Source organism: Camelus dromedarius, chromosome 8, assembly GCF_036321535.1.
Source record: "Camelus dromedarius isolate mCamDro1 chromosome 8, mCamDro1.pat, whole genome shotgun sequence".
Taxonomy (NCBI): Eukaryota; Metazoa; Chordata; class Mammalia; order Artiodactyla; family Camelidae; genus Camelus; species Camelus dromedarius.
The window spans coordinates 7461560-7475629 of NC_087443.1; the positions used below are offsets into that span (position 1 = coordinate 7461560).

The 14070-nt window shown below is 46.5% G+C and overlaps 1 protein-coding gene across 5 annotated transcripts in view; it reads right to left on the bottom strand.

The window, feature by feature from the left end:
- Window positions 1-14070, bottom strand: part of SIPA1L2 (signal induced proliferation associated 1 like 2) — a 130227-nt gene that overhangs the window by 47029 nt on the left and 69128 nt on the right. For all 5 annotated transcript variants that reach the window (XM_064487874.1, XM_064487877.1, XM_064487873.1 and 2 more), the window contains exons 7-9: window positions 8090-8247; window positions 4985-5561; window positions 348-622 (exon numbers count right to left, since the gene is read on the bottom strand). In XM_064487874.1, coding sequence (XP_064343944.1) covers window positions 348-622; window positions 4985-5561; window positions 8090-8247 — 1010 coding nt within the window. The remainder of the gene's footprint in view (window positions 1-347; window positions 623-4984; window positions 5562-8089; window positions 8248-14070) is intronic.

The following is a 14070-nucleotide window of genomic DNA, read 5'->3' on the forward strand; positions in this document are numbered from 1 at the left end:
CTCATGAGGATGCCCTGGACCAGCTGGACCAGAAGGGAGTGGTCACCAAACAGAGTGTATCTGATGCCCCAATAATCCTGCACACACATGGGTACTGTTCTCTTAACCCGCTAATCAGTGACTTCCACGTCCCAGCAAATTGCTTAGGAAATGACAGTTTATCATCAGTTACACACTAATGACGTCTTCAAAGCTCTGTTAAGTTGCACTAACAGTTCACGTCCAGACACCTCTGGTTGAAGATGCCTTTGACCACATTTTCTGCAGCCCTGGCAGGAGCAGGCAGACCAGCACCTGAGACAGTGGCCACCAAGGGGCGAGCCGTGGTGGGAGCCTCCCGAGCTTACCTCCGGGGTGAGCCGTCGTCGTGGGGCTGGATGATGACCACCTTCACGGTCACGGACGTCCGGAGAAGGTCGATCATCTGCTCGTGGGTCAGCGTGGCCACAGCCACTTTGCAGATCTCCACGAGGCGGCTCCCCTGGCGAAGGCCGGCCTTCCATGCAAAACCAAAAGGTTCCACATCTGCAACAATTCCTTCGAAGTTCACGTGGAAGCCAAGCTGGCCCAGCCCATTCCTCCTCAGGGTCATTTCCACGGTCTCGCAGCCTCGGGTCATGATCTGAGGAGGGAGGAGGCGGTCAGAGGTGCTGCTGTGGGGGGCACCCTGGCCACTGTGCTCACCCCTCCCCCAGGATCACAGCCCTGCCCCCCGGGGCCGCCCAGTGACATGACAGCGACACATTTCAACCCAGACTTCACCACAATTTGCCGTGGCATCAGGTGCAAAGAAAATAAAAGGAAAAGGATGGTTTCAGTCTTCAAAGGCAAACCTGGTAACAGGTGTCCTGCTTTTTCTTAGAAGCCACTGACCCAGAGCCCACGGGCTTAGGACAAGCTCTGATAATCCCTCCTCTCCTTTCTATGCCAACTGACTTGGCTCTTACACATGGAAATTCCATTGCTCCAGATGGACTGCAGCAACTGACAAAACGCAGACTCTTACCCATCGAGCAATGAAACCTATTAGACAATTTGATTCAACTTAAAGAATGGCCCAAAGCACTTCCAAGCTCACCGTGAGGGACCAGCTCCCTGCGTGGGCAGCAGTGGGAGGTCAGAATGTTAGGGTAACTGTAAGCACTCCCTGTGCCCCGGCCCTGGGGACAGCCTGCTCTATCTTCCAGGACCTCTTCCCTGGATACTGGCTGCCCTGGCTTGCCTGGGTGTAAGGACCAGTCAGATCAAACACGTGCCAGTCGGCCAGCCAGCGTCCTTGGCATCTGTGGACAAGGGCAGCAGGCAGCATCTCACTCCTGAAGGCAAGCACCCCACTCGGTGAACTAAACCCCCGATCATTAGTTAGCACCACCCTCAAAAGTGCTTACTGAGACTAGCTGACATGCACTGAAAGAAAGACATGGGCTCCCTGAATATCACTGGATAACCAGACATCACTCATTTGTGGGAAATTTAAAGCCGGGAGGTATCAAACCCGCACCCTGCAAAGCACAAAGCTAATGCATAAAGTTTCAGTTTAATAAACGCTCCGTTTCCATGAAACATGCTCGGAATACACGGGTTCCTACTTAATAAGACCTATGACTGTAAGTACAGCTGTGGGACCGGGGCAGGTTTGGTGTATCACCCATGTGGCTGGGGTTTCCATGGTTACTGCCGCGGTGCACACATTGCCAATCAGTTTCTCGCAGACACACGAGAGAGTCCCGGGCTTAGAAAAATGGGGAAAGGGACTGCTGGTCTTAGAGGTGAAGTTCTGAAAAATCGAAGCTTCCCCAATTATGAACTGAACTAATTTAAAACTGCTGAAAAAGTACTCTGGCAACATACACAACCTGAACTGATCTTCCCTTCACTTCGTTATCAGCTTTGTTTCAACTAAGCTCTCCTACCAAAGACTGCACGTACGACACGTGCCCTGCCTTCTTTCAAACATTAATGTGACTTTCAGTTGAAATTTAACATTTATATATCAGGTTGAAGAGTGAACGGTCCAGCTTTCTCTGAGTCTGTTCTGTCTCCTCCCCTTATTTCGTCCAACGAACTGCCACATCCTCTACTTTTGGCTTTTCAGGATTTCTTTATCCTTTCTCTTGCTTCTTTTTTTTTTGGGGGGGGGGGTGATTAGATTTATTTATTTATCTATTTATTTAAATGGAGGGACTGGGGATTGAACCCAGGATCTTGTGCATGCTAGGCATGCCCTCTACCACTGAGCTAAACCCTCCCCATTGTTCCTTGCTTAACATGTGCAAAGGTTGAAGGATCATGCTCTCCATTTACTTGGAGCTGCTCACGTCATTGCATGGACACAACCATCACATGAATATGGTTCCCTCCTCTCCAGGTACCCGAGACTGGATACATAATTTGCAGGGTCTGGTGTAAAACAGAAATGCAGGGCCTCTAGGTCAAAATTTATTTAGAATTTCAGGGTGGGGGGAGGGATAAATTAGGAGTTTGGGTTTTGCAGATAATAACTACTATATATAAAAGAGATAAGCAACAAGGACCTACTGCACAGCACAGGGAACTATATTCAGTACCTTGTAATAACCTATAATGAAAAAGACGACGAAAAAGAATATGCACATATAACTGTATGCCTGAATCACTATGCTGTACACTAGAAACTAACACAACATTGTGAATTAACTATACTTCTATTAAAAAAATCAGAATTTCAAGACGGCGAGAGCAGGGCCTTCAACCAAGCCTGGGTTCTTCTGAGAGCGACCGGCCCCGCCTGCCCATTTAGGCGTGAGCTCTCATTCCCTACATGTGTCTTTACTTGCATCACAGACAGCTGTGACTTGACTGTCCACCACTATAAACGGCGCAGCGTTTACCATCTGCAAGTAGCATCCAGTCCCAGTATCTTTACGATGACTCAAGCATCCCCTTCCTCTCCATTTCTGTTGCTACCACCCAGTACCAACCTTACGTTCTAGCCCCTCAACGTCTTTGGATTGGTTTGTTCCTAAATATCTCCTGTTGCAAGTCCTCCAAGACCCAGAGTATCTTTCCTTGAATAAACTCCAAGGGGGAAGGGTATAGCTCAGTGGCAGAGCGCATGCCTAGCATGCCTGAGGTCCTGGGTTCAATCCCCAGCACCTCCACTGAAAAATCAAATAAATAAATAAATAAATCTAATTACCTAACCCTCTGCAAAAAAAACCTTTTTTTTAATTAAAAAATAAAGTAAATTCCAGACATCGGGCACCTTAGTCACATGAGCAATACAGTCACTTTTCTAAGAAAATGGTAGAATGGAACCCACAGGACAGTGAATGTGTAAGAACCTATGAGATGTGCATTTTTTTCTCTTTTCTTTTCTTTCTTTCTTTTTTTTGGTGGGGGAGGTAATTAGGTTTACTTACTTATTTATTCTCAGAGGAAAGTACCGGGGACTGAACCCAGGACCGCGTGCATGCTAAGCATGCGCAGTACCACTTGAGCTACACCCTCCCCCTGAGATGTGCATTTTGGTGGCTGGTGAAGGGGCATTCACTGGAGTTGGAGTTTCAGGAGCACAGATCATGATGACTCAGTGAATCTCCTTAAAGAAAAGTATTTGCAACATTACTGAAAGCACAATGTGTCTTGAGACTCACACGGAAAACTCAATTCTCCAGATACACAAACGAATCATGTATTTAATCATCACATGCAGGTTTGTGAACATACACCCTACGATCCTGCTGAATACGCTGAAGGCTCTTCTTGCAAACAGTGTCTGCAAATAATGACGTTATTTCTCCAAGGCTGGCTGACACCGACTTGACCGCACTGTCTCCTCCGTGAGGTCTGGAGTGACAGAAGATTTATATTTGGTGGGAGGGAAGCGGGCAGGGAATGGGTATAATTTCTCCTTTTTTCATGATTTTAATTGACTAAATCTTCTCTAATTAACGAAAGATACAGTCCGTTGGGGGAAGATTTACACATGAAAAATTCTTTTGCCAAAGCACGTTTTGCTCTTACGTTTGATTTATTCTTATAATTCTATTGTATATACTCAGACTAATGTCTACATCTTCCTTTGTTAAAACATGAAGTAGAAATACAACTGCTATCTGTACTGAAAATAACCATCTCTCTTATGACTTTTTTTTTTTTTCGGTCTTTCTAACTTAATAGGTAATTCTATAAAACCTCTGTAAGAAACTGCAGCTACAAGGTGAATAATATATTTAATCTGGCAGACTAAACAAAAATACCTACTGTATAAACATGCACAGAATGGAGGCTGCAAAGAGGACTTAGTCTGACTGTTCGTATGGTCAGCAGTGACTCTGTGCCTATTAATTTCCCTCTAGGAAGGGACCGTCATGTCACTCTCTGCAGACAGACGTAATATTGAGTCAATTCTCTTGTCGTTCCTTTAAACCCTATAAAAATATGTCCTGATGTTCCCTTCTGAAAAATGCCTTCCCTCTTCCTTTCCAGGCAATTTGTAACAGGTGCTTCTCCACCATTCATGGATTCTGCAACAGCTCAAAAGGACACAGCATTTAATACCCAAGTTCAGACTCCCAGACACAGAAAACAAACTATGGTTACCATAGGGGAAAGGGGAGGGGAGGGATAAATTAGGGGTTGGGGATTAACAGACACACATTACTAGACATAAAATAGATAAACAACAAGGACCTACGTATATAGGACAGGGAACGATATTCAATTTCTTGTAATAACCCATAATGGAAAAGAACATATATATGTATCTACATGTATAACTGAATCACTTTGCTGTACACCTGAAACTAACAGTGCGTATCAACTACACTTCAATAAAAATTTTTAGAAAATAAAAACATTAAAAATAAAACCCAATTCTATCCATAAGAAAGTCATTCATTCCCTAGGTGCCATCACCAGCAAGGAATTTCCACAGTGGAAGTGATCGTGAATCTGGGATTGAAGACTTAAGGATGACGGGAAAAATGAAACGGATACTTACTCCCAACCGCTGAACAACCTCCCGCATGTCTTCCGCACAGTTATCCACCGAGGACAGGAGGATGCATTCTCCTCGCTCGTAAAACACTTTGATACTCATTAATCCAGATGTCCATCCGATGACATCCCTGCAGGAGCAGTTAAAGACCACATTCTTGGAATCCTTCTCGATCAACATTACGAACTCATTGGAAATCCCAAGGAGACATTCGATGTCGGCGGACTGGCCGAAGTCCCGCGCTATGACGTGCCACATGATCGCTCCGATGCTGAACAGGTGGGCATCCTTCCTGGGCTTGACCTTCTCCTTTTTCTTGGCCCCCAGGGTGATGAAGCTGAACTTCACAGAGGTATCCACGGTGGCGGTGGTGACAAAGTTCTCCGCCAGATCTTTCAAGTACTCCTGCCTCGTTCGCGTGGCCATGGCTCGAAACTTTTCAGATTTGTGGGCTGCATTCTCTGCATTGATGACTTTGGCTAAGAGGAAGTCCCGAAATACCGCTGACTTTGGAAAAGTAACGCCTTTGGGAATTGGTGGACCAAACGGGGGCACATCTTTTGATCTGGAAACGCCAACACTGAGGAAGGAAAAGGAGACACAAGATGAACTGTGACACTGTGATGGTCACCTTCAGAAAGGTGACATATTCCCGTGTGTTTAATTGAAGTCATCCATTTGGTAGCTTCTTGTTAACCTAATTTCTGGATACCAGAGGGTTTTTGTTTGTTTGTTTTTAGGCAAAATTTTTCAAACTTAGTAGATGGGAGGTTTTATGGGCTCAGTTGTGGCCACTCGAAGTTTGTAGGTTGAAGCCCTAAACCCCAGTACCCAGGAATGTGACTGTGTTTGTAGATAAGAACTTGAAAGGGATGATGAAGTCAAAATGAGGTCATGAGAGTGGCCCCTAATCCAATGCCACTGGTGTGTTTACACGAGGAAGCCTGGACACAGAGAGACACCAAGGACGCACACACACAGAGGAGGGACCATGTAAGGACACGGCAGGAAGGCGACCGTCTGCAAGCCAGAAAGAGAGAGAGAGAACTCAGGAAAAACCCAACCTGCAAACAGCTGGATCTTGGACTCCAGGCTCCAGAACTGCGAGAGACAAATGTCTGTTCCTTAAATGACCAGGTCTGTGGTACGTGTCATGGCCGTGTGAGCTAAGATAGGGGCTAATGGGTCCGAAGCCAGGCTGATGCTCTAACGCTGTGGCTGGTCCCCGCTGACAGAGTGACACTCCCGACAGGAGCAAGGTTGGCCCCACTGGCTGCTGCAGCCTCACTGGCCCTGGACACAGTGATCACACTTACGGGGCCAATATTTTTGAGCGTCATTTTTTTTCTTTTTTAAGGAAATGCTCACTTGATTGATCACATTTTGAACAACTATATGAAGACTTGATGGATGTAGTTTTAAGAGATTCCAGGGACTGAAAGGATCAAATGAATCGTGACAAATACCAAGCATCTCAACATGGCAAAACCAACCACCTCGCCTATATCAGACATCAGCTTTGGTTGTCTCACATCCTTTTTGGAATAAGAGTAAACGAATGAATGAACAAATGAAGGACTAGAGTGAGTGAGTGAACGAGTCCCCCGGTGTCTCCTCCCTAGTTACCGAGTAGCCTCTGCACCAAGAATGTGAACCAAACCCACACCTGCCCAGGTGGGTATCTTCAGTGTTGGGATAAACAGAGGAAAAAATTGATGCTTTGTTTTTGCCACTGTAGAAAATCTGGAAAGAGGTGACTTGAGGAAGGAGAACTTTCAGTCCGACTGGTTCTGTTAGGCATGAATTCCTTTTCTGGGATGTGGCTGGTTCGACTAAAAAGGTGGCAGTCCCCGGGGCCTCTCAGCTTCACTGTGACCTGCAGACTCTCCAGCAGAGTTCACTGCTTCCGGGGAAACAAGCTACTGGATGTAAGACGGTCTGGGTGGGGCCTTAGCTGGTGTGAAAGGGGAGGGAAGGACTGCCTCACTTTGGGACAGGCGACCGAGTGCACTCACGTATGGTAGTTAAGGCACTAAATTGGGGAGGACATGGGGGACAGGACTCATGTCTTCCAAGGTCCTAGCAGAGGTCCAAGTGGCTTAGGGGCTGACGTCATACTGGACCAGTCTTTCCCTTCCTTGCATCCTTAGGATGAACGCTCTAGATCGGGTAGGGATTATTAACTCCTGGAGAGTTGTCTCTGAGCTCCCTGTCTGGACTGTGGTTAGGCTAGCCGCACCTGCTGCCTCTCCTCTGGACAGATCAACAGCTCGAGTGACCTCTCTGCCCTCTGGACCCTGCTGTCCCCACGCTGGCCACAATCCTAAACTCCAGTGATTGCCTGTGCCATGTGTGGTTTTCTCCTCCAGCGATGGGTGCAGATTCCTGGAAGTGTTCTACCCACAGGATGCTGAAGAGGGCAAACCCCACTTAGCACCTTGCGGGGTTACTTTTTGCACTTAGCTCTGTGGATCTCAGCTGCTGTCTGACTACAGCTTGCATGCACTTCAGCCAAGGCATCAGGGCAAACTTTGTATCAAAATATGTTCAAGACGGCTCTCGCTGGAGAGCTCTGTAGTGAGCAGAGAGAGACATCTGCTTTTGTCCCAAATTATTAACCCGGGGATCTGAATGGACATGCACGCTACAGTACATGGTACAGGCTGCCACCCTATGCATCTCAGATCAAATCTGCACATGCTTCAACTTGGCAGCTCTAGGGTCCTGTGTGTTTCTAAGATCTTGGCTGAGAAGAAACATCTCACCACCATGATGCATACACTCCTTTCGGGGAAGACCTGGGAGGGCCTGAGTGGCCTCACCTGCCTCCGAGGCTGCTGCCCATTAAGCAGCGGTTCTGGCAGGGGCTGGATGAGGTCTTCAAAAGTGAGGACACGTGTGACCTACAATTGTGAACTGCTGGGAATTTCGCTCTTTCAAAATGGGAAGAAGGTCATCATTTCTTACAAAAAGTACCTGAGGGAGGGGGTGGAGGAAAAGGATGATTGTGGGGTTAGAAATAATCATTGGAAAACAAAGCTATTTCGGGAAGAGACGTCCTGTTGAAGCAGCTCTGGGAGCGTGAGGTGCCGGGGGCTGCTGACTCACCTGTAGCACACGTTGTCGGTGCACGGATTGTGCGCCTTGACGATGACGAAGACGTGCTGAAAATGGGACCGGACGCTCTTTGGAGTGAAAGGAAGTGCCCCGGGCTCCTGGAAGATGATGGTCACGATGTCGTTCCCTATGTGCCTCTTCCTCAGGAGCTGCGGGGAAGAAAGCGAGCGTACACAGTTACAGAGAAGGTCTTCTGTCAACGAAAGAGCTGTACTAGAGACACAATTCACTCAGCTTTCGGTTTAGAGGAGTTTTTTTTTTTTTTTAAAGAAAACCAGAGTTGCTTTTTGGAAGCGAGGCGTCCTCAACGTGGCTGCGTCCGAAGACCCACGGAGATAAAAGCCTGCGTTCAACTCTTCCACTGAATTCAACCCGTGTTCTCGCTCCTTTTCGGCTTTGTCTTTTTAACCCCGAAATAATAGCACGTTAGAGCCGAAATCACTTTAAGGAATTCTGCAGTTTAAGCCCTTTAACTTAAAAGGAGGAGGCAGCACAGCGCCCAAGGGGAGGGAGGGTTAGTGACACCAGTGCGTCCGGCGGCTTAATTGTGTCTGTGCCCCCACAGGCACGTGCGTGTCTGCGAGGGAAACACAGAAGCCTGTGATTCTGGTGGCAGTAGATTCAAACTAATTACCTGAAATCTAGCCTTTGACATGTATTTCGGAGACACAGAATTCCACCAGATGAACAGACGGAAAACTTAATAAATTACAAACGTGGCCGGAGAGAAGGAACCCCAGAGCGGCAACATGTTAGCACCTTTACTTCTGATGTTCCTTCTGCCAAGAATGCCCCCTTCACCCCAAGTCTCTCCTAGACAACTCAGGCCTCTGATTAGCTATCCCCGGGCCGGGAAGGAACCCCCCTGGCGAGCCTGCTCGGGCCCTGCACCCACACACCTAGGCCCGTTGCTGTGACAACAGATGTGGTACCCTGTTCTAATTGTTGGTTTCTTTCTCCTGCATCACATCTTCATCGTCAGGAGGGCAGGAGACGTGTCTGATTGATTTTGGTTTCCGAGTTTCTAATGGCCTGCCCAGGACTCAGCAGACACCCAGGAGACATTTGCTCAAGGAATAAACAAGTGACACAAATACACAATCACAGCCACGTCATACCGCGCGATGAAACCGCGACCATCTCTGAGCGCCGGGAAGTCCACACACATAGCACTTCCGCGTGTAAAGCCCCCCAGCATCTGTGCTCACAAAGTCTGTGGTCGTCAGCTTAGATACTGCAATCCTTACGTGAGCGGGTGACGTCACTGCAGGAATGGGATCATCCCAGGCAGTAAATCCCTCTTTACGAGCCGTAATAAAGACAATGAGCTTGCCCTTACATTTATTTGGCACCCACATAGTTTGCTATAAAGAGCAGTAAGTTCAACTCTTAAAAACCTTTTAAACTCAGATACAAAAAGGATTTTGTTGCCAGGCCCCTGACTCGTGATTTTGCATGATTGAAAAGGGGGATGAAACATCCATTCTTCCAGAGTTCACTACGTACCAGTTAAATCCCTGATTCATATGTTGGAAAATTCCTCTTTGAATCCCCATGGTTAAAGTTATAAACACCCCAAAATCATTTTCCTGTCTGAGTGCAGTTTTGAAAGATATGGTAATATACCTTAAGGAGCCATCTGGAGTTTTAAAAATGTTTGCTGGATATTTAAGTAAAAGGTGACATTTCGGATCTATGTCAGCAGCAAACTAGTCATAGTTGCACGGTGTTATTATTTACCCGCACTCTGGTGGACACAGATGTTCACTCCAGCAAATGTTTCATGTAAAGAGAGCGAGGCAAGGAGATGTATCTAAAACAAGCATCGACAGACACGCTGAAAACTCTACGAAGCTAAGATGCCCTTCCCTCGTCCCCCCAATAACGGAGACACGGGAGTCACACGTCCTGCAACAGGACAAGGGAAATTCAGGAACAAATAAATGAAAAGTTAAAAAAAGAAAAACTAAAATGCCTAACAACACAATAGCTTATACCGTACTTTCCTCAGCATCCTTGAAACCTAGGCATTCTCAGACTGGCGCGCAGAAGATAGAGCTCACGGTGGCCAAGGCCACGCGGGGAGTTCTGTGGCTCCTCCTTCCTGGGTGACCACGGGGTCCACTTCCCACGGGCCCCAACTCAGTTAAGCATGCAGGGCAGCCTGGCCTCGGGAGGCAGCACAGAGTGGATGGGGCTCCCACCCACTTCTCTCCCTCCTGAAGGGAGATGCTGGGTGCAGGTTTCTACTTCACCACAGGAATATTTAAAGCAGCAGTTAAGGACAACTTTAAGGCTGGTTACTTTGACAACCTGCCGGCTAGCTTTTTTTTTTTTTCCCCCGCTTTGTAAAACTGGCTACGCAAGTTTTTCAGATACAAAGTGCATGGTTACAAAATGCACTCTGTAGACAAAATAAACTATGTGTGTGTGGGAGGGGAGCGAGGAGATTCATTAAGAAGATAAAACCTAAATCTCTTTGTGGAAGATAAACTGAGAGAAATGAACACTTTGTCCATGAAGGGGATACCTGAATCTTTCTAGCCACTAAAGAAATACGGCATTTGGAAAGGTCCCAGAAACATTCTTCATCGCCGGACATTACATAACCTAAGTATTTCTTGAACTTTGTATCTAAAGGTAAATGTTTTCTTTAGCAGTGAGTTATGTCTTTTTCAAATCGGTCAATGACATTCCGTATAATTAGAGTCCGGAAATGGAAGGGCAGAGGGCGAGGCAGCCCATAAATCAGGACAGCCCAGCAAGACACGGAGGTGAGTCAAGCCCCTGGTCGCCAAGACACTGTCTATTTTGAAATTAAGGAATGACATCTTCCAGGCTCTTCCAGACAGGAGAAGCTCCCAGAACGTTTTCAGCGCCAAGAGAACCAACTCAGTGTCTCCAGCCACAAGCATGAGTTAGTAAATATTGTGTTAGATTTTCACAGTTGACTCTACCAAATTCCCCAACACTTGATCCAAGCTGTGAAACAGGACTAAGCTCTTGTCATGACAAGGAAAGTGAAAATGTGACTCTTCACCCAATTCCATGACAAAAAGCATACAGATGAGACCAAAATAGCAACCTTGGGGTGTATTTCCCACGCCTTAAACAAACGTCAGGGTTTTGCAGGTCCAGCTTTAACTCGGAGTAGCCATCCAAAGCAAGTGAGAACCAGCACCCCTCCGGCAGCCACACACACATGAAAAACACCACCAAGTTCCACTCGGTTGGATCTGCTCGCCTCTACCCAAGCAGGTTCATTTGCTCAATTCTTTTTTTTTTTTTAAACCTAGCAAGATAGGAAAAAGGAATGTCTGGCACCTAATTCTGGAGGAGAGCGGAGAACAGGCTGTGAAATATGAAAGAGAAACAGTCAGGATGTGGCTCAGAAGAAGTCTCTAAGAGTCAGTCAATGACGAGGAAGCTGAATTTGAAACTAGAGCTCTCCAGAGAGTTTCTTGTCTTAAGAAGCAGGTATGTGAAAAGCAGCATGATTTCAAAGAAGAAACTGCATCAATTAACGATTATCTTGCAAGTTTTGAAATTCAGAAAGACGAGCTCAGAAGTGAGCAAAAAACAAAATGCATCCCCATTTAAATAAACAAACAAACAAAAAAAACAGTTGTAAGTTCTGGATCTCAGTCCTCGGAGTGGATCTAAAAAGTCCCGGCAGGTAGAGCAGGGCTGACAAAGGCGGGTCTGGCCTGATGCTTCTGCAGTCTGATCTCAGCGCACACCCTCCCCTTCTACACACCACCTCGCTCCGGAACACACCTGCTTGCTTTTGCAGGAGGGACTGACCTTGAGCTTGCTAATTCCTCGCTGAGAAAGGTTCTCCCCTTTACTTAGAGGGCTAGCTTCTCCTCCTTCAGAGACCTTCCTCATTTTGCACGCATGCACACACAACTCACACACACAGACCCTCAGACACTCTATACCCAAGAGTGTGCACCCGTGATGAGAATTTTGCTTTGATTCTTAAGAGACATCTAGAATTTCCTGTGGAAAGACACGGAAATAGTGAACATGGAACAGTAGTCTGAGTATTAGGAGAGGGAAAAGCTGCACACATTAGAATATAAAAGATCTAAACTTAGAGAAAAGAGAGCCTCGCCCCTGGGCTCCCACAAAGAAGTGACTGCCAGTCACCACTCTCATCTCAGATCAGCAAGATCTTATCAAATTTAATCACCGTCTCAAGGTTACCACGTTATATCACCAAACACATCTTTTATATAAAACTTTTTACCAACAGCAAGTAAATGGACAAGCCAGTAAAGCAAGGCTGACGATGTGAGAAATGGAGAAACGGAAATGAACCAAGAATGGGGATTTTTAATGATTTATTAACACGGAAAAGATCAGGAAGGATGATGAAGACACACGTATTCCTCTTCTGATCCCAGGCAACGCCAGCCCTTTTTCTAAGCAATAATTCTTATTATCTGGTATACGTGTACATTCTTATTTCTGGCCCCGGCAATAAAGCTAATTGTGGAAAGCTGAATAATAAGCATTTTGTTCTCCCCCAATATTCTGGATTATTATTTACAGGCGCACCCAAGAGCAGTGGGGACCTGCTTGGACATCACTTAATGAGGGTGACTCCGCCAGCGTGAGTGGTTCTGCAGCCATACCAATTAGGGGCTCACAGAAATGCGTACACACACCTTTTAAGGCAGGGGTTGGCCATCTGTCTAAATTATCTGGAGAAGGGGTTCCTGCCCAGCTCAAGCTTAACAAGCTGTGTCCTCATTACGTCTGTAGGTGCCATCCCTAGGCTAGGACCAGAATTCTGCACGCGGAATCTCAGAAACCCAGGGGTTTGGTCTTATTCCTAAGGGACCTCCATGGAGCTCGGACACCCCAACCAAGCAGAGCCGTTCAAACTTGACATGTGCATTAAAAAATAATAATAATAAAGTTTACTACGTGCCAAGAACCATGCTACCTTTATCGGTCTTCTATGTTCAGTTTGAAGAAAAGGTTTCTCTGCCAAAGTGAAGTCTGAAGCTAACTGATGGGGTTCCTACCACTGGTAACACCGCTTGAGAGCTTACCTCTGATCTGTTGGAAGGATCGGCCCGTGGGGGAGACAGCCCTGGGAAAAGTGGACTGACTGCCAGCAGGCCCAGAGAGAGACCTGGGGGCATCAGGGAAAACACAGCAAGAACCAGCTTCCTTATCGCGCCCTGGGTCTGGCTAGGTTTTCCCTGTAAGAGGCAGGCATTCCAAAGACTGAACTTTTTGCAACTGTGGTGAACTCTCTAAAGACTTTGAGTACATCTCGGGATCAGCTTTCAGCTTGATTTATTACCAGAACAAACACAAGCAATCCTATCTGATGTGGACGCGTCTAGACCAGTTAAATGGTCACAAACACCGTGGTGCTAATGAGGCCGAAGTTAGAGGCATGATTCATGGACAGACCAGTTAACGCTGCTGAGTTCTGTGGCCTCAAAGGGCAGTCATGAGCCCAGATGGTCATTTCAGACACTTATGCCCTTGGTATTAACACAATGTGTGGGTGGGGTTCCAGGACTGCACGGTGCCACGGTCTATCTATGAACAGAATATTCTGACAACTCGTGGTTAGCAAAATATTAAATGCCAAAGTAAAAAATCATTTTCTGTCATTATTGCTCAATTAGTCGCTTACTTTCTGAACTATTCAGACCTTAGCTTTTCGTAATAGATCTTGAGGACTGGGAACAGGAAGATGAAACACAATTAAGTCATCTGCAACATTCATCCTCCGTATCCCTAAGGGATAAAATGATAAGAACACCTAAAATTTATCTAGCACATTCGGTGCCAGGCGCTATTTTAAGTGTTTTACTGATATGAACTCATCTGATTCTAACTACCACCTAAGAAAGGCTCATTAACTCATTCCACAAATGTTAGCCGACTACTTACCACATTCTGGGAATGTGTCTGCGGGCAGAGGGCATCTCGGTGAAGAAAAG